At 41.5% G+C, this 24,590-nt stretch overlaps 4 protein-coding genes across 5 annotated transcripts in view; 3 read left to right on the top strand and 1 right to left on the bottom strand.

Annotated features, from left to right (window-relative positions):
• The window catches only part of LOC6558840 (trichohyalin), a 45,969-nt gene extending 32,879 nt beyond the window's left edge, over positions 1 to 13,090 (top strand). Inside the window, exons 3-7 of one of the 2 annotated variants that reach the window (XM_001985068.3) lie at positions 8,703 to 8,887; positions 8,956 to 9,258; positions 9,602 to 9,713; positions 9,813 to 10,037; positions 11,084 to 13,090. In XM_001985068.3, coding sequence (XP_001985104.2) covers positions 8,830 to 8,887; positions 8,956 to 9,258; positions 9,602 to 9,713; positions 9,813 to 10,037; positions 11,084 to 12,653 — 2,268 coding nt within the window. In that variant the 5' untranslated portion in view covers positions 8,703 to 8,829 and the 3' untranslated portion in view covers positions 12,654 to 13,090. Of the gene's footprint in view, positions 1 to 8,702; positions 8,888 to 8,955; positions 9,259 to 9,601; positions 9,714 to 9,788; positions 10,038 to 11,083 lie in introns of both variants that reach the window. The other variant, XM_032739416.2, reaches the window with a different exon arrangement.
• LOC6571334 (uncharacterized protein F58A4.6) lies at positions 6,760 to 7,824 on the top strand. The gene has a single exon (XM_001997500.3). The coding sequence runs from the start codon at positions 6,907 to 6,909 to the stop codon at positions 7,591 to 7,593; it is 687 nt and encodes a 228-aa protein (XP_001997536.2). The 5' UTR covers positions 6,760 to 6,906; the 3' UTR covers positions 7,594 to 7,824.
• On the bottom strand, positions 9,994 to 24,497 carry LOC6558836 (HIV Tat-specific factor 1). Its single transcript, XM_001985069.3, has 8 exons — positions 24,435 to 24,497; positions 14,613 to 15,561; positions 14,350 to 14,552; positions 10,775 to 10,941; positions 10,526 to 10,712; positions 10,322 to 10,458; positions 10,122 to 10,258; positions 9,994 to 10,061 (listed from the first exon to the last, which is right to left on the bottom strand). Exons 2-7 carry the CDS (start codon positions 15,550 to 15,552, stop codon positions 10,123 to 10,125), a joined length of 1,770 nt encoding a protein of 589 aa, XP_001985105.2. The 5' UTR covers positions 15,553 to 15,561; positions 24,435 to 24,497; the 3' UTR covers positions 9,994 to 10,061; position 10,122.
• Positions 19,103 to 24,577, top strand: LOC6558825. The gene is made up of 5 exons (XM_001985070.3): positions 19,103 to 19,241; positions 20,208 to 20,417; positions 21,276 to 21,491; positions 21,561 to 24,398; positions 24,465 to 24,577. Exons 1-5 carry the CDS (start codon positions 19,103 to 19,105, stop codon positions 24,575 to 24,577), a joined length of 3,516 nt encoding a protein of 1,171 aa, XP_001985106.2.
• The last annotated feature ends 13 nt before the right edge of the window (positions 24,578 to 24,590 follow it).

The following is a 24,590-nucleotide window of genomic DNA, read 5'->3' as shown; positions in this document are numbered from 1 at the left end:
GCGGTGCACGTGGCGTATGCGTAATAAATGCATTTAGCTTTTCAATTTCAAGAACTGAAAACCACATTAAACAATTTGTTTGAATGCCATACAAATATTGACGTAAAACGAGTAGTCACCAAATGTTTATACAATTTGTCAGCATGCAAAAGTTGCAGTTTTCATGTTTGTATATAAATAAAAATACAAGCTAGAAACTCGACATATTGAATGATATCCAACTTCCCCTAACTTTGCCATAACTTTGTCAAATCTCAACATATTTTTAAAAGCAAAGTCGTTTCGATCGTGGTTTGGCCTCGAGATCAATCCCACATCTTAAATTGAAAACATGATTTCAGGTGTCTTGTAAAAATTCTAGGCAAAATCTCGGCATATGGGCACTGGTCGAAGCCTCGTCAAAACTCAGCGGATTTTCAAAACTTCCACAAATTGAGTATTGTGAATAGCCATCGGCTGTGACCTCAATTCACCCATAGATTGATAAGAGCTCAGCTAATTGAACTTCAGATGAGTCAGTTAAAGACCCAACCCATTAAATACTACTCTAAGGCAGATTGTCTTAGTCAGCTTTTTAATTCTGTTGGCAATCAAATAATTTGCTGTCAAGTTAAATTTTTTGATATTATGTTTTGCCAAATTTGTCGCCTGAAGCGTCAATTTGATTGCTTTAGATTTGGATTTAGAATTTTATGATTTGCGTTTAATTTGTTGTTTGATTTGACGCGCTTCCAATTTGATGCTTGCCTTGACATTTAAATCAACAAATTTAAATATATATAAGCACATTGCATACAAATTGGCATGAATGCCCAAAATGGAGCATGGGAACGAACTCTTATTAATCACGCCCACACACACACATTCACACACACACATGTCAGTCGGTCAATAAATTGACGCAGACTTTACATAGCCGTTAAGTCAACAAATGTGTGGCAGTCGCAACGCGAGGCAGCTGACGCTATGCAGGATAAACAGTGTCAGGACTATAAATTACAGCTAAACGGAAATAATTTTCAATGCAAAAAGCAAAAAAAAAAAAAACTGGGCAATGCAAATGGAAATCAAAGTGAAAAATGTTTGTGTTTGCGTCTGGAAAGCGTATTTTCAACATGTTGGCAAACAATTTGATACCATGATTGAGCATAGAGTGCAGCCTCAAGGATTGAAGCAAATCCTTGCCAATGACTCATCCAGTTATAAGACTGGCATAATGTTCCTGTCATTATGATAGTAGCGAACGCGCAGCCAGATAAATTGTACACAGGGCAGCAAAATTGTTGAGGCTACAAATGATGGCATGAGTACGGACGCATGTAATATGTCTGGCCATTTGCTGGATACAGCTACGACTCCGTCTACGGCTCCGGGTCTTACAAACAAGATAAAACTTTTGATTTATTGTTGACATGAACAACAGACACAAACAATGGAGCCAGGCCCGAGCCTGTCGGGCAACAGCAGTAGCATCAGCAGCAGCAGCAGGGCGCAAAACGGACTACACAAATGCGTGCGTCCACCTACGCAGATGAGGAGGGGCGGGAGACGCAGGAGCAAAAGCTGGAAAGATGCATCATTTTAGGCAAATTGCCCAATTTCAGGGCTTACAGCTGGGAAGCCTGGTCAGCAACGTGAAAAGTGTCAACTGTGTCACAAACACGCTCCAAAAACTGGCAAACAAACATTCTTTTTTCTTTGTTTTCGGCAACTGAACGCTGCTCAGTGACCAAATATGTAGCTACTCCAGCTAAGCGAATTTTCCTCGTCAGAGAAAATGTGAAAGCCAACTTTTGTGTGGTGGAGCTCGAAGAATTTGTGCGTGTTTGCCTGTCATTAATTTGTGCAAATATTTGGCATAAATTAAAAACAGTTTTTGTGTGTGTACACTTTGCCGCAGCGTTGCAAATAATTAATCGAAAATAATTCAACAAAATTCAAGTGACATTTTGATGGCAACGTTAACACAAAATCCATAAAAAAAAAAGCCATAAACTGAAACTAAAATTGTAATTGAAACGAAGATCGAAGCAAAAACAAACAAATAATGGTATACCAAACGAATGGAGATTATAGAGACTGGGGCGACAGTTGGGCATGAATTCAAATGCATGACATCACTTCAGAGCAAATTTTTGTTGTTGTTGATGTCTGTTATTGTAGTTATTTGTAGTTAGTGTAGTTGTAGTTCAAGTGGTATTCGTGTGAAAAATAGAGGCTGACTTCGTTGTCGTTGTCGTTGTCGTTGTCACTGGCGCCTGCGCCACAAACGCAAATCTATTTATTTGGTCGATGACGCCAAGCTAACAATTTTTAATGCACACAATTGCTTTGTGGAAGGGGTGTAGGAGAGTTGGGGAATATCAGTCAGCCAGAGCGCATAGTTGGGCGCTGAGTACGTGTTGCGAGTCAATGTCAGTCCTAATGTGATTGATGCAGCCTGATATTGAGTCGAGCGCGAGAGCGAGAGCGAGCATATAAAAGATTATAACACAGCTTGACTCGGGATGCGAATAATGTGGAGCAGGTAGCTGTCTTTTTATTTGTGGAACGGAAATGATTAATAACTCAAAAAGGTGATGATGCATGCATGAAATGACCCAAAAAAAAAAAAAAAAACAGCTCCAATTGTCAGGCAATGCGTTGATTTTATGAACAATATGTGGAGTTACCACAAAACGGGTTGGGCCTTATGCAAACAGATGAGTCAGATATGGAACAAATATATATGATCCACTTAGCAATTAGCTAATATTTAACTAAATAACATAGTCTATATAACTAAGCTGTAGGGTATTTCTTTCACTTGACTGAAAGAGTGATTGCACAAATTCAACTCAACTAAACTCATTAAACAACTTTTTCAAAACTTAACTGGAAATTCATTTAAACTTGTGTGCACCAGCAACATCAACTGAAACCAACAATAACAATCAGCCAGCAAGTAAGCAAGTAAGCAAAACTTTAGATTCACTCGAATTCAATTAAAAGTGCAGCCTCATGCTAACTGTGCGTATGCGTGATATTGCGCATACGACCCAAAGGGCCTGACTGCGATCTGATATTAGTTATAAGATAAACTGTCAAAGGATTGTCAGTGCAGACAATGTTACTGCTGCTGGCAGCGCAACAGCCAAGCAACTGGAATGTACAGCATTAACCAAATGACTTTCACTTTTTTTTCGTGTAACTATTGCCGAACAAAATGCGAACAGAACGTCGACTATGTGGAAAGCGAACGCAACTGAAAGAGTCAAAAGTCAGTGGCATGACGAAGCTTCGGTTGGAATGCAATTATTAAGCAAAAAAGTTGAGAACCTGGCAAAACGGGACAAACTCAACTGCCACAGTCAAAACGGCATATCAGATGCGATATTGTAGCAGCCACGTAAGAAATACGTGCAGCTTCTCCACGCTGATAACTGATAGCACCAACTGAAGCATGTGAGTGGCAGCAAATGGATGAGAAAAAAATCACTGAAAAGCTGAAGCTATCAAGACCCCGTTGCAGCTGCAACTGTGGCTGAAATGCGTCTGGAGCTGCCAAAAGAAATGGAAATAGTATTTTTTTTTTGCTTTTTTGCAGGTCGAATGCGCCCTGAAGCGCTTTGAAAAGACAGATCAATCTTTTGGCTTAAACCAAATAGCTGTGGCACAATTAAGCTTAGTTTATGTCACAATTTCAAATCAAAGTACAGTAATATTAAATTGAATGAAACGCATTCTTCTAAATGAATACCAATTGGTTATGCGGTATGCAAATATCAGCTAAAGCTAAATTAAACGTGCAAAATAATAAACTAATTTATATAACAACCTAAATCATTAATGTTCTTATATGTATCAAATCCATAATTTAATAAATATTTCAGGGTATTATTCAGCCTCAAAAATACCAATACAATATATAGTTTTTGCCATTTCTTTGCCTCTTTTCGATATCCAATGGATGTGATCAATAAAAGTCGCTTAAATTAATTAAGAGCGGAAGCACAACTGCAATATGTATGCGAGAATATCTGAATATTTATGAAGTTAATACATTGCGTACACGATTATTTTAATGAAACAACAAACTGGAATTTATTTTAACATTTCTTATCGGTTTGCTTAATTTTTCCTGAATTTATGCTAATTATTTACTTAAATTAGTTGTCTACAACTAAATTAACTATGCCCAGAACGGGTTAACTTCGGTCGATCCGTATCAATTAGAATGTGTGTGTCGTGGGAGCAACAGTTGCCAAATCTAAAATATAGGAAGCAAGTTTTTATTTTGCTGTTTTGGTTTGCTTACGTTTTTTGTTTTGCGTTTCGTTGTTGCGACTTTGTAAGAATAATGTCGACAATTTGTTTTGCTATCCCAACCGGTTTGCAAGCTACCAAAATAAAACCTAATAATCCGAAAGCATTTTCAAGATTTATGAGGCAGCTGTTCGCATTGAACCCGCATCAAGAGGTTAAGACGAAAAGATGCTGCTGCTTTTCGCTTTCAATTGATTGGCTGACTGATTGATTGATTGACTGACTAGACGAGTGAGTGAGGATTGATGTGTGGGTGCTTATCTCAATTAAGAATTCACTCATCTAGCTTCCTAATGCTGTAAAGTGCTGATTGAATGATCTGCTCAAAATTTGTTTGCATTTATTATTAATTTGTATATACGAGCTGAGTAAAGCTTACTTAGATTTTTTGGAGTTTTTTGAACTATGCTTTGCATAAATATTAAGTGTGTTATTTCAAGGTTTATTTAAATTCAACTCAACGCTCACCATTCTCCAAATAATACCCAATCATTTAGTTTCGGTCTAAACACGCCCTTAACTCATTTATCACACATCAAAACAATTTTTTCAATTTTAAAATATATGCTCGGATTTGCAACATAAAACCCCCAAAAAGTTCTGCGTTCTTCGCATGTCGCTGCTTTTGAGAGATTTTAATTTTGATCTTAAGTTTTCGGCGAACAAGGCTATAAAAACATAAAGGGAGAACAGCGTCGCAGAATGTGGAGATAAAGGCTACCATGAATACCCTGGAATATTTAACTAAAGTGTAGAGAGTTATGTTGCTTCTACAATTCCCTGAAGTCTAGCAATTCAGTTGGCTATTTAGATATTATTTGTATAGAATCAATTTCTATTCTTTCCATTTTCATTATCATCACTTGCACAGTGGCAATAATTATTTACGCTGGGTATCTGGCCGTGGTGCACTCCCGAAAATGGCGGGGAACTCGTAAAATTTTGGAGTTCCATAAGCCTTTTTGGGCCCGTTGATTGATTTGTTTCGTGCGAGTTTTTGTCATTTACTGGGTCTGCTTACGATTTGAGTTTCCGAGAACTTGTTGAATTTATTGAAAAACAAATTAAAAACACATTTTCGATTGGGGCTATCCTAAAACCAAAGCAACAATGACTTCATCGCAGCTGCATGTCTCTGATGGATGTTGCGATAAATGCGTCGATGCTGTAATATATACATGCTGCTATATACATAAATACATACATAATGAACCAGACCCAGACCCAGACACAGACACACGCCCATCAAGTTCAAGATCAAGGTCAGCCAGACGTTCATTTTCAGTTGGGGGCATATGTACACAGTACATATGTATATGTGTATGTATGAATATGATGTAAATTGTCATCGAATGCCATTTGAATGTTGTTACCCACTCTGAGCTGCAATTCAAAGGCGGCCGTAAATCACTCAAATGTCGCCCACTTGCATATCATAAGAGAGTCAACAATTTTATGAGTGGCTTTACGACTAGTTGTGGGTGTTAGTTTGCCCGGCACTCGAGTACTTATATTGGCTATTCAAACAAATGTGCAGCGCGTATCAAGGCAGAATCTACATATGCATAGTATAGCTAGACCGAATAAACAAACTGACAACAATTACATCAGCAACTGAACCTGAGACGGTGACGGAGGCCTCTTGCCAATGTCAGGCGTTGTCTCCGACGTCATCGTTGAGGAATTCGTCTGTGTAACTCCAAACGGCCCCATGGGCTTCCCAACCAACCAGCGACAGTCGCAGTGTCTGCTAAAGCCGTCAAGCGGGTTGTGCGTGCCAATTGACTTGGGACTTAGAGCTAGGCATGGCGGCACTTTTAATTTGCTTATGTGCTGTTCACAAGCATGAATTATTTTAAAACACAAACAGCAAAATTATATATGATTAGTCGTGGAAATGACGCGCTCGTAATAACAATTGAAATGGCCAGCAGATTCGCGATGGATGCCACACACACACTGAGTTAGGCACAAACAATGAGCAGCTGTCTTAATTATATGATACAAACATATATCTAGTGCGGCACTTGGATAATGAAAGAGAGAAAGTTATATTTTTGTTTCGGTGGGAGTCGGAAAAATCACACAGGACTAACCATAAATCTTTCTACTTATTAAAATAGTTTCTTAATCATATATTTATATTAAGATCAATATTCACATTAGTCTTCTGCTGAACAGCTGCCAATTTTATTTCCTCATTTGCATTACCTACTAACTCTCCGTACTCATGTGACTAACTCACATGATGTGTGTTAACCGATAAAAAAAAGTGTATTAGTCATCTTTTGCTGTAACTTACAATGCGATGACCAGTTTTTCTTCCAAAGCAAGCACTTTTTGTATTGATATTGTTTCCAGAGTTGGTGCATACTAAATTACATGACAATTCCAGATACGAGACTGGCAAGTTTAAGAATAACTGAACTGTCCAATTCCAGAATTTCAAACATAGCTAGCATTTCAATATAATTCGTAGAGTAAGGAAATTTCGACGAAACGGCTAAAATAGAAAAGGAAATAAGAATTTTTGCTGCCGCTAAAAAGTATGCAAGAAATTAAGCCATTTAATAGGATCATAAATAGCTCGCCAAACTCAGCATGGAATTGATTGTGTGCATCTGTGATTATTGGAGATGCTACCACTACTATAATCGCCCGATCCCACCTCAATCCGCAGAGGAAACCAGGCAGGTAAATAGCAAGATTGTGCGCCGTTTGCTATTGGAGATGGATGCTGTTAGTGCCAACTATGTGCTGCGGGAACTGTTGCAGCAGCAGGTGCTGCGTCACTTGTTGCTGCACGAGCTTGGAGTAGAGCTGCTGTGGCTAAAATTGCGTCCACCCCAGCGCTCTGATGCCATCGACTACAAGTGGGCGAGCATGCTATCCCATACCATCTGGCAGCACATCGTATTGGAGCAACTGATGTGCTGGCTGTCCACGCTCGGCGGCGGCTATTCTGCGCTGGGCGACCAATTTGAACACTGCGCTCAGACAGCTGGTAAAATCTCGCTGCAGCAGCTGGCAATTGGTCTGCGTGTGGGCAATACTTTTCTACAGGCCCGCTGTAAGCTCTTCTACAGCATATCGCTCATTCAGCGTGGCCAACTGCGCCAGGCTAAGCATCTGATACGCTCCCAATATCGATTCGCAGGTGGAAAGGACAGCAAACATAAGAAACACGATCAGCGTCTGTTGCACATGTGCGAAGCCATTTGGCAGCGACTGTGCTATGAGTACGAACAGCGAAAGAGACGCCGTGATGAGTCTGTCAAAAGGTTTTAAAGCAAACCAGTTCGAGAATGTAGTTCCAATTATTTGCATTCTATTTGGAAAGCTAGAACCGAACCAGATTAAAAAAGTACAGCCAAACCTAAATCCGGTCCTCAATTTAGTTTGGCTCTCAGCAAAATTATTGGCATATTCAAAAATCCAGTTTTTATTCAAATAATTACAAAAACAAAACAAATAGTCATGTTTTAAATATGATATTTAAATAACATTTCGTTCAATTCAATTAAACAACAACACAATTGCAGCTGCATTTTTTACTAGACAAACAAATTGAAGCAAATCAGAAGCGCTAAAAAATATTATCGTTTTTCATCAATAGTTTTGAATGCTATGTGACTTGCATAATGATGCTTGGATTAATCAAGCTGCCAAGTTGAGTTGATTTCATTGGGGCTTCCAAAATATCAATAAACTACAAATAAAATGTATTTTATTATCCATACACAATCCACTTAATTATCAATTAACAATGACAATAAGCAAATTTTATGTCGTTTATTAATACAGAGCTCAAATGATATTTGACAATGCTCACGCACAGATTAAACTGTCTATTTGTCGAGCCCAATGGGCCAAGGCAAATTACAAAATGCAAATAAGCATATTGTAAATAAAATGCAGTGGCAACAACAACAGCAACAACATCAACTACCAACAGTAGCCAGCCAATGGCTAAAAGTGTTAAGTGGTAGTCGACACACACTAACAAAACTTGAGTTAAATGAGCCAAATGTGCTGACAGACAACAAGCCGAGTTGGTCAAGTAAGACATGGGCTCGTGCTGTTCTCGTTGTTTGGTCAGTTTGTGAATGCTTTTATGGTCAGCTAGTTAAGCGAGCGTCAAATTTGTTTATGAATGAATCGTTAATAAATCAAACAAATCCATTCAAAAATTTCTAGCGAGCTCAATTTATCATTTTGCGTTGGCGTCGCCATCACTCATCAGCGGAAACATTAAACTAGGGGTTTTTTTTTATTTTCTTGAATAAAATTAACATTTCTACATAATGTATGGTTATGATAAACAGCATAAGTTATTTCCGAGTTGCGAATTATGCAAATAATAATAAAAATTACCAATATTTAATTCACGTTTTCAGCACTTCAGCATACAAATAGCGATGTAAACAGTTGCCAACGGGATACAGACGAGAGCAAGGAAAATAAATTATAAACAACCAAAAGAAAAGACAAAAACAACAACAGCTGCAACAAGGAATTTTAAAGATGAGCAACAACCGCTGCCAAATGATGTTGAGCTGCCTAGTAATTACCTTAGGTTTATGTAAGTAAAATCCGCATTGTGCACCCAACCTATTAATACTAATATCATATTAACTACCTTCTCTGCAGTGGCTTGCACAAGCCAGGCACAATTACATTCGAGCGCTTCCAGGGCCGGTGTCAGCTTTGCACCGCAGGATGGGGGCGTGTCAGTGCCACCGAAAAAGGTGCACAATCATCGCATGTACGGCATGTGCCCGCCGCAATTTCAGCGCGTCGGCACCGATTGCTACTCGCTGGTGCAGCAGCCCAGCAACTGGCTGGAGGCGCACTTCTTCTGCAAGGATAAGAACGCCAATCTGGCCGAACCCACAAAGAAAGCGGACCGCAAGCTGAGATCCTATCTACAGCGACAGGATTCGCAGACGGGCGGTAAGTTAAAACATCAAGCTGGCAAACAAGGTCAGTGTCCGAAAGAAAGGTAAAGAGAAATGTCAGCTAATCTCGATGCTAGAACAACATAGCTTGTTTATGTAAACCAATTAAGTAACAGGAAATGCTAACTAGAAAGACTATAAAATTAAAAAATACAGAACAAAAAATCTTCAAGGAACGAAAAATTTATTTTTTTTTAAATTTATGAGGTATTTTTTAAGTTTTCATAATGGCTTTCACCGCCATCGAACAGAATTAAAGAAATATTACAGCTAACAATATATAGGATGGAATATATTCAAAGAGCTTAATAATATTAATAATCTTTCAATCTTGGTAGCGCATGACCCCATTTGGATTGGTGCTACCTATGACCATCACAACAATTACTGGCAATGGAGCGTCAGTGGTCGCAATTTGACCTACGATGCATTTAATCAGATGGATCCAACGTACGTATAAATGCACTTTAAACTAAATTTTGCACTTTGTTTTTGTGGTTCATTTAATTTTAAGCAACATTTTAGCTATGTGCAACTTTTCTCCGACAGCAACCCATTGGATAAAAATTGCGGTGTCTACGATCCAAATTTGAAATATCATTGGTCAGCACGCTCCTGCCCGGACAAACTGCGTTTCATATGCCAGCACAAGATGCCAAAAGTGAGTGAAGCAAATCGCTATAAGATCTACGATCGCTGGAATGTCACATATCCCAATGCATTGGCCAATGAGGTCGTACTGGAGGTCGTAGGCGGACGTGGCAAGGATGGCAGGTATGCAAAATAAACATAACAAAGCTGCAAGACAAGATCAAAAATTGTTAGCTAAATACTGAGTACGATGAACACAACGCACACCTTATGCAGTGGCTTCTGAAGCCAGTGGACTTTCGCTGGGCGCCTCTTCCGCTTCCTGCTTGATCGCATCCTCTGCGGCCAGATACTCATCCCATTTGTTTAGACGCTCGCTTGCCTCGGCCGCTGATTCGTCAATTCTGTATAAGAGTACACATAATGTTTTAGTTTTCAATTTGGTATATTTCGTAAGTGCAACTCACTTGTATTTCGTCTTGCCATCCCAGTGTTCAGCGCTTAGCTGACGCTGTCCAAAGTAGCGACCCTGCATCATTTGTATGACCACATCCGCCTCCTCCGGCGTTGACATGTTAATCTGTGCTATGCCTTCTTGATGACGCTGCAAAAGTAATATACAACAAATTAGATGTCAATGTAATTAAGTCTATACTATCATTTGAGCTTACATCATAGATGACCACTTTGCGCACCATGCCGCATTTGCCGCACTCATCGCGCAAATTATTTTGATACTCCAGAATAAGTTCCACTTCATTCTCAAAGAGTTCGGGCACAAACAGATTTTTGATGATAACCGTTTTCTCATTCTTTGAGCGCTCACCACGCATTTTGTCGGGTCGCCAGTCAAACAATCTGTGAATTAGAAATAATATTCAACTAGTTGTCTTCGACATCATTTTGTTTGTTTTACTTACTTTTCCTTGATTTTCTGCAACTTCTGCTTGTCCTTCTTTTTGCGCTTGGGCTTTAGCGCCGGATTGTATTCGCCACGCATTTGAAACTGTGCGCGCTGCACTCGAATCTTGTGACCCCTCAAATCATACTCATCTAGAATCTCCAGGGCCAAATTAACCGACTCCACCTGCAAGAGGAGAGTTCAAAGAGGCAAAATTTAGAAAATAAATATTAAATAACCGCTTAATAATAAAAGTGACTCTTTATACTCTTACATACAAAGCTTTCAGATTTTCCGAATTGAAACTAATAATATTGTTTACTTGTAGATATCAACGACTCGTTGTAGCCGAAGGCAGCGCCGAACAAATGACTATTCCCGGTCGCAGGCGTGCTGGCACTCGTCGCCACCCAGCGAAACATCCCAATGATGTTAACTATCGGCCTAAGAATCATACACACAAGCGACCAGGCGTGAGCTCAACTACGCCGTCAACTCCCGCGTTCTACAGAAGTGGTATACCATCTACAGCTGCAACCCAGCCCCGCAGACCCACAACTCACCCGCGTTTGACGCAATTCGATCGCAAGCTGCAGCGTCAGCGGGAGAGGGAGCTACGCAGGCAGTTGCGTAGGAAGGAGCGATTGGAGAGACGCCACAAGATGCTGGAAAAGAGACTTCTAAGCAAGGCAGCCGAGGAAAAGCATCATGAGCAACTGCAGCAGCATCAGCAGCAAAGTGAACCCGACGCATTGCGTCAGCGCAACATGGAGGAGCAGCAGAGACAGGAGCGCGAACACCACGAACAGCAATTACAAGTGGAGAAGCAGCGACGCAAGCAGAAACAAGAACAACTACGCGAACAGGAGAAGCAGCAACGCCAGCAAGAACAGGAACACGAGCTGGAGAAGCAGCAACGCCAGCAGGAACAGGAACGCGAACTGGAGAAGCAGCAACGCCAGCAGGAACAAGAAGGCGAACAGGAGCGACTAAAGCGGAAGCAGGTCGAAGATGAACGTCAACGTGTCATCGACGACGAAGCCCGTCAGATGCGCGAGGAGAGGCTGAGGAAGCAGCGGGAACGTGAGGCGGAGGAGAGAAAAGTACGCGAGGAGCAGCTGCGCAAGCAAAAGGCGGAACAGGATGAAATTGATCGACGCAACGCGGAGCAGCGTTTAGCCAATGAAAAGCGTCTGCGCGAGGAACATGAGAAGCGACTGCTCGAGGCCAAGTCGGAGCAGGAGCGGATATTGCAGGAGGCGCACGAGGCGAAGATACGCGAAGAAAAGGCTGTAGAGGAGGCGCTGGCGGAGAAGGAGCGCCAACGACAGGAGCAAATACGTCGCGCCCAGAAGGAGGAGGAGGAACGCCAGGAACTGGAGCAGTTCGAGAAGGAGCGTCTCTTCCAGCAGCGCGAAATCCAACGCCTGCGAGAGGAAGAAGCACGTCGTGAACAACTGACGCGACAGCGTCAAGCAGAGATTGAGCAACGGGAGGCGGAGGAGCGCAGGTTAGCCGAAGAAGAGGACCGAGTGCGCAAAGAGCTGGTGGAGGCGGAGAAGGCGCATAAGCGCCAACAGGAGTACGAAATCGAGCTCGCTGAACGGGAGCGCCAACAGCGGCAGGAAGCAGAAAAAGCAGCCGAAGCCGCCAAGACGCCACAGAGCGAAAGTCTACAGCAAGCCCTAAAGAGTGCCAACGATGATGTAGCTCAACAGTTGGAGGAAAAGCGTCGCAAGTATGCAGAACGTATCGCTGCACTGTCTCCCGAGGATCAGGAGAAGTTTATTGAGATGCGCAAGAAGCGCAAGCAGATGCGCGAGAAGCAGCTAATGGCAAGGGAGCAAACGAAGCTTAAGCGGATACAGGAGGCTATTCGCCTACACAGTATACAGTAAATCCCATGCACAGCCCCTATACATACACCCGGACAAACCCAGACAATCCCACACACACACACACACATACACACACACACACACACACACACACACACACACATACACACATACACACATACACACACACACACACACACCTACACACCTACACACACTAACCAACAGTTAAGAAAACATATCGTAAATATTTTTGGAAGCAAATTTGTTTTCATTCCTTCTTCTTAGATTCTTTTTGAATTTGTTTTGTTATTGTTTTATTGCTTTCGCACACACAAGTATTATTTACATTAGACAAACGAAAGTAAAAGTTTTGAATTCAAACAACAATAGCATTTGCAATAGTCGCACACTTTTTTGAAAATATTCGGATCGTGAAATATTTGTCAGGCAAAAGATGACTATATATAGTAATGTACAGCTAATATATATATATATACTATACATAAATATATATCTATATATATATATATATATATATATATATATATGATAAACTAGCATAGCAATACACTCAAATATACACACGCACACACATACACACACACACACACATACACAGTGTTTCCTTAATAACCAAAATAGCAATTAGCAAAAGCATTTTAAATAAATCGAAACAAAAGAAAGAAAATAAACAAATATAGCAACACAATTTTTTAAAAACAATTATATAGCACAGAACAATGAAAACTTATTTGGAGCAAGGATATAATGTTGGCTTAATCTTAAGCGGCTGGCAGCGGTCTCCTTCTCACCTCATTTTGTCTAAAATCTACTTAGAAGGCCAATCCTCTATCCCACAAGATTCTCCTACTGGCCAGGAAGCAATAATTTTAAGAAAGAAACAAAAGAAAAAATATGATAGGAGAGCTTTTTTGATAACAACTTATCTGTAACATGCCTAAAAGATTAAATAACAAAAATACAAGAAGAAGGAAAGCCACTGCAAAGGCTAAGCGAAACTATTATACTAACAAACTAGGTTATATAAATATATATTTTATATTTAATAATTATTGTATGCTTAAATGTAAAATTATTGTATTTTTTAATATGTACCTCAAATGCAAAACGGAAAAACAAACAACAAAAACAAAAAAAAAATGAAATGTTAGCCGTATAACATTAAGAAAGTCTCTCTCGCGATATGATTTCGTTTCAGATTGTGTTTTGTTTTTTTTTTTTATGTTTAATGAAAGAAAGTTGAGATGTGAAAAGCAATTTTTAGCAGCCAAGTAAATGCATTTTAAAATTACCAAGTAAACAAATACTAACCAATTTTAAACTACATATATATCATTATTATTATTATATTACTATAAACAACACAGAGATCAAAAATAGTCAGCGTAACTAAGGTGAATATTTATCAAATGAATATAAAGCAAAGAATACAAGATACAAGAACACAACAACTGAATATTATGAGCATCTTAAAATAATAATATATATAATAATAATAATAATAATATTGATAATACATATTAAAATATCTTTAATATTAATGCAAGCAGATTTAATTTAGTTAAACAAACAAATAAAGTTTTAAACAAAACACTGAAAAAAAAAACAAACAGCAAATCAATCGAGTTTATTTTTGATGTTTCGCAATATTTGATACAATATCTGGAGCATGTGGATATATACATATATAAATCGATATAAATTAAACACTTTATGCTGACTTAGAACTCACCTTGATATAATCGCACAAGCCATCGCCTTTGATTTGTCCATCCGCTTCGGTATACAATTTAAGTTTGTATTTCTGCGTTTGCGGATCTCGCATGACCAAACCACATTTGCCCATCAGCTCGGCAAACTCGTCGATGGTGATGTCCAGTGGCAAATTGGATACGTAGACCTTGGTGTTCTGCAGCGGATCCATCTCGAACCACTCTGAAAGCATAAGATTTGTATATTAAGTTGGAATTACACATCAAATTCAATTCGACTTACTTGGCGGATCCTGTGCCTTTCGTTTGCCAAGAGCTGTTGTTGCTGTTGGATCACCATCCTTGTCCATCAGTGGTGCATTCATGGCCGCCTGAGCTTCGGCTGTCATGCGTTTCAGTTCGTCCTCCTTGCGTTTGGCCTCAGCTGCTTCGCGTTCCGCCTTCTCGCGCTCCCCGGCACTGGTGTTGTCAATGAAACCATAGTTCATTTGATAGCGTGCCATAAAGTCATCATCGATCTTGGGGAACCAAGCGGATTTGCTCGCATCCCAAAAGAAGACGACACCATCTTTGTCCGTATAGGTGCGATCACCGTTCTCATCGACGCCATAGACCACATCCTGACCAGGTGACGCCTTCGTTGGCGGCTGCTTGGGCAGCCACTTTTGCTGCTCCGCATCCCATTTGTAGTGTTCCGTTTCTGTTGCGGTATTTGTCGACTGTTTCTTGGGCAGCCATTGCTGCGTCTTCTGACACCACTTGTAGTGCTCATTCTCATATGGATTGACAGCTGAAGACGCCTCATCGCCACTGAGTTGCCAATTGTTTTGCGTGTTGCACCATTTATATTTTTGCTTTGTGCTCGGATCCGTGTAAATTGCGCCACCATCGGCCGCATAGCTCACATGCTGTTCGTAGCCCGCAAAGTCCTGCGGCGAGGCCTGCAACGCGTCCTGGCCATGGACTGTATCGCCTGCTGCGTCTTTGGTTGTGGGGTCATTCATTTGGCTTTTAGTTTCACCTTTTGTGGCACCTCCTGTTGTTATTGGATATTCTTTTTCCTTTTCCTTTTCATTTTTACTTTTACTTTCGCTTGCAGGCTCAGTTTGCTGCTCCTCTGCTGGAGAGTTGGAGGCTGTTTCGTTTGCCTTGGTTGCTTCCATTGAAACAGTTTCACTTTCGTTGGGTTCCTCCCTCTTTGGACTTTCACTCTTGTCGCTCATTTTGTGTTTCTGTAATTATAGCGCACAAAAGCAGACTACGTGTTAGTTCTTTTTCAGTTAATTTCAAGCTAATTTCATATTTTTTGTTATTCTGAATTTCCTGCCCACATAATCATAAAGGCCACGCGAGTCGGCAAAATAAATTGGCGAAACGTGCTCATGACGTTGACAATGTGGACCCTACCAGTGCTAATGGGAAGCACAACAATCAAAACACCCAAATACATTGCGCGTTTTTCTCTTTTGCACCTTTTTGCTTTGGGTTTTTGTAAACACACACAGCCTGCCTTTGTTTGAGTGTGTGTACGTGTGGGTCAAGCTCTGAGGGTTAGCCAATAAAATATATATACCAAAAACAACAGATTCCTGTGAAAAGACGAATATAATTCCGTCAACAAAAGTAGGCAAAAATGCAGTAAAGCGTAACTGTAAGATACTCCTTAGGCGGAGCAGCTACGTGGATCAACTACGTGTTTCCTTTGTTCGAAGCCTGCTAACCAAAAAATTCCCTTTACAAATATTAAAATTATAAATAAAATTAATCATTCCACATCAGAAAACCTATAATAAAAATCGTTATATTAATGAAATACAAATATTAAAAATTTATAAATAAAATTAATCATTTCACAACAAAAAACCCATAAAAAAAATCTTTATATTCTCAATTTTCTCAAAACACGATGCAGATTTTTGAATAAACTTAACACTTCCAATACAATATATCACATATCATATATTATTTGCGTATAAAGATAGGCTGTCTACTGCTTTGAAAGTAATCTATTTACTTCGATTGCGGCAATATCTTCTTAAAGTATCATATATAACCTGTATGTTTGGAGATATGGCCAATAATTATCTTCTGCTGTCTTCTGCCGTTTTCTTCACACTTTGTACAACGAATAAATCAGTTTACAGGGTATGCAATCCATACTTGACAGCTGCTGAAGGTCAAGCAAACAATTCTATTATTTTCGGCTGCCAGCTTACCCCAAGAGCTTTTCATTTGCCACTTACAACTTACGTTGAATCGATTGTTTTGAACCACAGCGAATAGCAAGTTCAATCAACCGGTCAAAAACAACAGTTAGTGACTTGACTTGACTTGAGTTGAGTTGAGTTGACTTGGGTGCCCCCAAAATGCCGATTGATTTGTCACTAAGCATTCCAAGAGGGAGACACTTGAGAGTTCCAACAGCTGTTTCCGTTGTAGTTTACGTCAGTGGCAGCGGAAGACGTTCAATAGAGTTCAATGTACTTGTCGTTAATTATAAGAATTTGATGCCCGCATATACAATGCTATTTTTTCTTTAGATACTTCAACTAAAAATACGTTGAAGAACTTGTAGAATCGACCTCTGTTCGAGTTCAACGTAACGCGATTCTTGAGCAAATTTGCATTCGCATAAGATGTGGTTGGAGTTTGCGGAGTGTGGGGCAGTAACTGGCACATTGGCCGACAGTCGGCACACATATCGAAAATGGCGGCATGCAACAGCAGAAGCAGAAGCAGGCCCCCGCGCCGAACCATTAAGCTGACACCACCTCCTCTGTCTGTGGCAATAACTGCAGCCAGCTGAATACATAAAGTCCTTTGGACGATACTCATAAATTACACAGACAGGCTTTGGAGTGGATATATATAGTCATTATACGATTGTATATGTTTGTGTGTACATATGAGTCGACCACGTTGCACCTTCGTGCTGTGCAAAATGTGGGCAAACCCCATTGTCATATGATATAGTCAGTTTTTGTATTGGATTGCAGATCATAACTGCAACCAGTAGATAAGCAGTGCATGTGTCTGAATTATTGTCACAGATCAAATCAATATTGACTTGTTATGCCTTAAAACAACTCGCAACGAAACGGTTATATTTATACTGAATTCTTGATATATCTATATCTATATCTTCATTCTTCTTCATGGTTAAGATCTGGCTTTTAAAACACAAAATGTTTTGTTGCAAAAGTTTAATTATGTATTAGAAATTATGAAATACCATCTCTTAAATTCTTTGATTACTAAAGCCTAATTTCAAATGATTTTCAAAAATAGAAAAAATTCTAAAAAAGAGTTTTCTCCCAACTCAGAGAAACCCTGTAATCTATACAAAATTCAAAAGCAATCTTAGTATTTGCCACAACTAATGAGCTATATTCCAAGACGGCTCACTTTAAAAATCTATCCGTAAAGCAAATATTATCTATAGATTGGTAGGTGCAGCAAAATTGTATCACTTTTTAATGTCCATATAATAACAGTATTAATGACACACGCAGCAAATTGTTCTTGACATTTCAGGGGCAAGTTGAGACGCGACGCATTGCGATTGCATAAGACTTAAGTGGAAAGTTCTCATATGCAACCCAAGAAATCAATTAATTGACGCAAATTGTCTGCGAACAGTGCAAGTGGTGAGAGTTATTTCAAGTCGGTTAGCACGAATTAATTGCCTTTGGAGGCGCCTTTAAGACCATAAAACGAATAAACGAATCAGGCGACCTAAACCCAGTTTTTTTTTTTGTTCCCATTTTTCTTTCTTTTTTTTTTGGGGCCTACTACTTTGCATACAAAGTAAACGAATTAATTAAGTTTTAGTGGAGAAATCGGTAAAATTCTGGCAAACGTGGCTTCTGGCAAAAAAGTTGCCAAGCTGGTTATGCAAATGTCAACAGGTCAGCAAAAGGTAGGCGTTACAGCCCCAATGTGTAGATTTAAATACTATTTTATGTTATTTTTAACATTTGAGTTGAAGTTGTAGATTTGCGCACATTACTCACAAATGCCATTAATAATACGACTACATCAAGTAGGAGACCATAACCCCAACAAAACGTTCACAAACTGGAATAACTTAACCTGCCCGAGTAGCTGTAATTGTGAACAGAACAGAACAGAACCATCGAAGGTAGGGTGACTCACTACTGAGAGAGAGAGAGAGAGACAGAGAGAGAGAGGGGAGTAGTACACCAATGGGGCAACAAAAGACGCCTAAGCAACCAGGCGAACAGCACAAAACAATTTCATAGCATATTTATGGGGGGCAAGTCAGTCAGTCAGCTAACTAAAAAGGGCTTACAGAGAGGGGGCGTGTGTGTGTGTGTGTGTGTGTGTCGTAGTCGTAGTCGATGTCCTGGCTAGAAATGGGCAGCTCTTTGGCTAGCTTGACCAGTACTCGTCGAAACGTTCAACTGACCACAAGTGCCGATTGGGAATTCTGTCTAACAATAATTGTTCCAACAATTTGTCGCGAATATCTAAAACTTTCTAGCACGCAACTGACAAATGACATTGTTGTGTTTTTTTGTATATTAATGTGTGTGCATATTGTAGATAGTTGGTGTTAAATATTTCCAATGAGTTACCAGCTAAAATGCAGCCGGCACAATATGCAAATGCCTAATGCCAAAATCAATAAAGCCAGCAGAGAAACTTGAATAAATTCAAAACTAACAGGAATCAAAATATATATCGAGAATATATATATACATATATATATATATATATATATATATATATATATATAGTGTGGACAACAAGATGGATATACCCAGCAGCGGTGCCATATTTACGCTGGGCAAGTCCCATTTGGCGGAGAATACGCAAAGCTATTTCTATATAAAAAACGATCCGGTCAAGCGTTTGATATCCGGTCCGCATCAGAGTGCGGTTATATGCGGTAAATGGCTAAAACAACAACAACAACAACAATAGAAGAAAAAAAGTAGCAAACACAACACAAATGACCCCATTCCAACGGACAAGCAAACACGTTTCAGTTAGCCACCAACTGTCAGTCTAACCACCAACAGTCTGTCCCCCTGGGTGTCCCTCTGGCTGTCTGTCTGGCTGCCTGTCTGTCATGCAATCCTTCAATGCAAATGCCTAAACGCAGAGCCTTCTGCATATTTCAATGTGGTCAAATCGCCTGTCGACTGTCTTTTATGGTGTCTGTGGCATGCCGCCGCCTTCCGTTGCATGTTCGCTGCAATTTTCTTTAAATAATAATCACGCAGCGCACTTTCACTTTTATGTTAACCCAACAACTCGAGACCCAGGCCCAAAAGCGCCCAAGACGCTTCTTAGACCATAATAGGCCCATGTTGGCTAACTCGTCTGATTTCACGTTCATGCTGGCTTACATAAGTAACTGTATTGACCATATTGCGACGTATTAAAGCTGGCTTGAATAAGCATTTCAAATCACAACACAATCCGAACAATATGTGGCAACCTAATGAGGTCAGACGGGGCTGCTCCACTCAATATATGGGCCACACACACGAAGCATGTAAAATAAATAAATACCTTAGGAGCAAATGGGAAACAGAACCAAAGCCAAAAGCCAAAAGAGTAAAACTAAAATCCAACTCAGTTCGTAATTGAAACGTAAAGCGGGTCAGGTAAAAAAACAAGAACAAAAAACACACAAATGAATCCAGTTGGCGACTTGGACAGTTGTATAATTTGGGGATTGGCAGTGCTACACACACTCACACACACACACACACACTTAGAAAGTTTAATACTTTGACAAACACGCACAGAATCAATAAAAGTCACAAGTTGTTGGAAAACACAGAAAGCAACAGAGCGAGCCGAAAATTGGTAAAAGTTAATGTCAAAATGTTCTTATCAATTACAGAATCAGGACGTCTTTTTGTTTGGGGCGAGAATCACTATGGTCAGCTGGGCATTGGCGGACATGGCAACAAAAACAACAGCAACAACAACAACAACAACAATAACAATGGCGATATAGTCAATAAACCGACTTGCGTCAAATCGCTTAAAACTTTGGGCTTGAAGATAAGTGATGCCGCCTTTGGGAACAATTGGGCAGTGATAATGACACGTAAGTTTTTACAGGCCAAAGGGCTACAAAGTGCAGCCAGATAGAAGTAGAAAGTCATAAGTCATCAGTTGTGTGCCACGTGCACAGAACAATTCCAAAAACCTATAACAAATTAATTGCTAAATGATAGTAAAATTTAATTTAAAATAAAATGGTTATTGAATAACTGCAAAGGTAAATAATAATCAAAAGTGTGGACTACAATTTACAACTGGTGTTTTCTTCTCCATCTTATATTGTTTTTTATTTTATTTTATTTTCATTCTCATAGATATAACTATTTCAAGAAACCTTGAAACTTGAACAACTTGTTCATGAAATTCTAATTATTATTAAATTTGTGTAATAGACTGTTTAGCTATGAAGTGTTCTCATCAGCATCGCTAGCCAAGTTGATATAGATTTTCAAGGCAAACTTACTCAATACATTTTTTCACATTTGGATAAAACATCGTCGACATCGGACTACTATATCTTATAACTGAAATAAGAATGATAGTTTGACGAGTAATATAAAAAACTTTTTATTTATCAAGTTATCCTAACCAAAGTCACCAGTTATGCATTTTATAATGCGAAGAATTCGATCAATATCGGACAACTATATCTCAAATAGCTTTCCTAGGCACAATTGGTAAATGCTTTAAATTTATAGTGAAACTTAGATGACAATTTGGCTGCTAAAAGGGTATGTAACGGCGTGCCTAAAATGTCCTTCTAATTTTGTTGAACTTGTTATCTATAAGGCAAAATAAGATGCGTAAAACACGCTCAAATCGAATCGAGTTTTATGGGGACTATAAAAGCAATTGCTTCGCTTCTTACAGCACCCGTTTATATTATATTTACCCTTTGCAGTTTCGAACGAGATATTTTTTACGGGTCGCAACATTTTCCCCACGGACACCCATGTGGCGCAGCATTTTGTGGATGCGGTGGTGGAGCAGCAGCCATGTGCGATTATTCGAAAACCCTTTCGCCTCGAGGAGTTCGATGATTATCTATCAAAGAACGAGGAGACGGATAACTTTATTGCCCTGCAGGCGGGCAACGAGCATTTTGTGGTCTTGACCAGTGAGTATCCAAAGTGGAATGTATCCAAGTGGGGAAAGTATCCCAAATCAAATTCCAAACTTGTTGCAGCTAAGGGTCGCTTAATTGGCTGCGGATCGAATTCACAACAGCAACTGGGTGATCTGGAGGAGGATTACGATGGACATCCCGTGGAGATACGGCTGGATGCACTGGTCCAACAGTTTGCCTGTGGCCCACAGTCCACATTGGTGCTCACGGCCACCGGGAATCTGTTTCTCACTGGCCGCCTCAATGAGTTTGTCTTTCCCAAGTTTACGGAACTGCAGAAGAATCTCTCCCAAAGCGAGCAGATCATCTTCATGCACATATCGAAGGCCAGCGAGATCTTCATAGTGACCAATGTGGGCAACATTTATCGCAGCTTCGAATCGCTGCGAAATAAGAGTTTGGTCTTTCAGCGATTCTATGACTATGACAGCGAGGAGAACGGTCCCATTTGGAAGATGGTCAAGGGCTTCTCCTTCTATGCGGTGCTCAGCAAGGCCAACAAGTTCTTTACCACCTTCTCGGAGAGTGGCCATCATCTGAAAACGTTTCGCGAGATCTCCAAATTTAAAAATCTCCGACTGCTCGACATTGCCGTCGGGGATCAACACATCTTGGTGCAGGGCCTGCCCAGATCCTCCAATATGTCGGCTACAGTGGGTACACCCATGGAGCCGCACAGCTACATGAGTCGCAGCTTTGTGCTGCAGCCGAAGGATCTCAATGGCAATACAGAGTTGCGTGGCGCCAGCGGCAAAAGTCTCACCAAGCAGAAGGCCTTAAAGGAGCCGGAAACGGAGCCGGAGACGGAGGCGGAACCGGAGGGGCAACCAGAACCGAAGCCGGAGACGGGGAAAGGACTCAATGCAATGGGTGCCGGCGTTGCAGTTGCAACCGCAGGCGTGGCCACACTGGAGGCAGTGAAGCACATGTCCAAGGAATACGAAGCGGACCCAGAACCGGACCCAGAACCGGAGAACAAGCCACCATCAGAGCAGGAGGAAAAATTACAAACTGAGAATATCAATAACAATGTGGAGAAAGCAGATATCGAAGGCATTAAGACAATGGAGGAAGCAGTAGAAGATGTAAATGGAAACACAGAAATGGAAGAGCTCAAAAACAGCAAAGTGGAGCCGGAAATAATCAAGGAATCGGTTCCGATTGCAGCGGCAACAAGCGAAGCTATGATTGAGCCAGATGCCACGGAACAAGTGGAACCCTCAGCACCGCCGGAGAGTCCAGAAACTCAGCAGCAGACAACAGCAGACACCGATACCAATATAGCACGGTTGCCAACGCCACCAGTGGAATCGCCATCACCTCAGAAATCCCCGACAGAATCGCTGGGGTCAAGCAAATTTCCATCACAAGAGAAGCTGCCGTCGCAGGGCAGCCAAGAGAAGCAGCTGCGTCCACACACACCATATCCGGAGAGCAGCAATACGAGCACGCCACACACGATTAAGAGAACGCCCATACGCAACTTCTCCTACGAGGCGGCAATGCGACATGATGAGATCGAACGCACCTCACCCGAACTCGTTGATAGTCTGGACACCGTCGAGGAGAATCCGTTGGCGGAGAGTGTGCATCGCCAGGAGATACACATCTCAACGCCGACGCCACCAACCGAAGAGGATGAGCAGTTGGCGGTGGAAATAACAACCACCGAGGATGCACTGGACAGCAGCAAGGTGGTGAATGAGATACGTTTCATCAACAATGGCATCGATGTGACAGCCAAGGTGGAAGAGCAAATGCCTAATACACCACCTGAAACACTGGCCGATGCCGTTGAGGATCTGGAGTCGGAGGGTGAGCAGATGCTGCAAGAAATGGAGCAGCATGTGGACAAGGTGGTCAGTGCACAGAAGACAGAAGCTGAAAGCGTTGGCAATGCCATCGAATCCAAACTGCTGGAGACACGCAACTCCGTGCAGACGACCATGCAGAAAGCGGCCACAGGGGCACGCGATGCCGTCGAAGCTGCCGGCGACCGAATGGCGACGGGAGCACGCGACGCCGTCGATGCTGCCGGCACGGGTATGTCTCGCATGGCAGATGGCGTCCGGGATACCGTCGATGGGGCGGGCAAGGGTATGTTTCGCATGGCGGATGGCGTCCGGGATACCGTCGATGGGGCGGGACAGGGATTGTTTCGCATGGCGGATGGCGTCCGGGATACCGTCGATGGGGCGGGTAAGGGAATGCTTCGCATGGCAGATGGCGTCCGGGATACCGTCGATGGGGCGGGCCAGGGCTTGTTTCGCATGGCGGATGGCGTCCGAGATACTGTCGATGGGGCGGGCAGGAGTGTAGCCAAAGCGGCCGCCAGCACTAAGGAATCGATGGGCAAGGCCATGGACTCGATGACCAGCAAGATATCCAGCGAAATGCATGGCGCGAAAGAGAACCTATCATCGCTTTTTCAGATCAAGGCAGCCAAGGAGCAGAAGCAGGGCACAACAACGCCCACAACGACACCGGTGCGTGAGGAGACGGCAGCGGCCCAGAAGCGAACTAATGAGACGACAGCAGCCTCTGATGAGGGCGATGGCGAGGGCGAGGGGGAGGAAGATGAGCGTACTACAGCATCGGTGAACTCCAATCACAATTCCGCCGGACGCAATGGAAATGGCAACATCTTCGAGCCAATGAACAGCAATAGTCATGCTTTTGATGACGATCCACTCGATGCGGTCGTGGAGCGTGGCAAGAAGGCAATGCAGGAGGAGTTGCGCGCCCTGGAGGAGCAGCGCAATCAGGCCCAAGGCAGCACCAATAACAAGCAGCCGAATCAGCAGCGCCGCCAGAGCACGGACAGCAAGGGGATCGTCCAGCAGTTTTTAGATGGCATGCGTTTGTCATGCCGCAACGAGAAGGCCGTACAAATCGAAGGTGAGCATGGCAACAAATTCAAATCAAATTGCTTACCTGTTTAGTTTATTTTTTCTTCGATTTCAGATGAACCGCAGCCGCCGCATTACAGCAAAAACAAAGTGGACAGCGAGCTGAGTTTGCAGAATGGCCAAAATGCCGCACAGCAGCAGTCGTCGCGCGTGTGCACGATTTTATAAAATATGCAACGCC

Source organism: Drosophila grimshawi, unplaced genomic scaffold (assembly GCF_018153295.1).
Source record: "Drosophila grimshawi isolate 15287-2541.00 unplaced genomic scaffold, ASM1815329v1 contig_44, whole genome shotgun sequence".
Taxonomy (NCBI): Eukaryota; Metazoa; Arthropoda; class Insecta; order Diptera; family Drosophilidae; genus Drosophila; species Drosophila grimshawi.
The sequence above is the reverse complement of the archived record's forward strand: the minus strand, read 5'-3'. Positions and strand labels throughout refer to the sequence as shown.

What these genes read in the sequence shown, in the direction of transcription:
- LOC6571334 (XM_001997500.3), top strand. Translation starts at nt 6,907, where the DNA reads ATGGAATTGATTGTGTGCATCTGTGATTATTGGAGATGCTACCACTAC.
- LOC6558836 (XM_001985069.3), bottom strand. Translation starts at nt 15,552, where the DNA reads ATGAGCGACAAGAGTGAAAGTCCAAAGAGGGAGGAACCCAACGAAAGT. An exon ending in TTGCAGAAAATCAAGGAAAA is followed by an intron (nt 10,713 to 10,774) that starts GTAAGTAAAACA and finishes TCTAATTCACAG; the next exon opens with ATTGTTTGACTGGCGACCCG. An exon ending in GATGGCAAGACGAAATACAA is followed by an intron (nt 10,259 to 10,321) that starts GTGAGTTGCACT and finishes ACTCTTATACAG; the next exon opens with AATTGACGAATCAGCGGCCG.
- LOC6558825 (XM_001985070.3), top strand. Translation starts at nt 19,103, where the DNA reads ATGGATATACCCAGCAGCGGTGCCATATTTACGCTGGGCAAGTCCCAT. An exon ending in TCAGAGTGCGGTTATATGCG is followed by an intron (nt 19,242 to 20,207) that starts GTAAATGGCTAA and finishes TATCAATTACAG; the next exon opens with AATCAGGACGTCTTTTTGTT. An exon ending in TTGGGCAGTGATAATGACAC is followed by an intron (nt 20,418 to 21,275) that starts GTAAGTTTTTAC and finishes TACCCTTTGCAG; the next exon opens with TTTCGAACGAGATATTTTTT.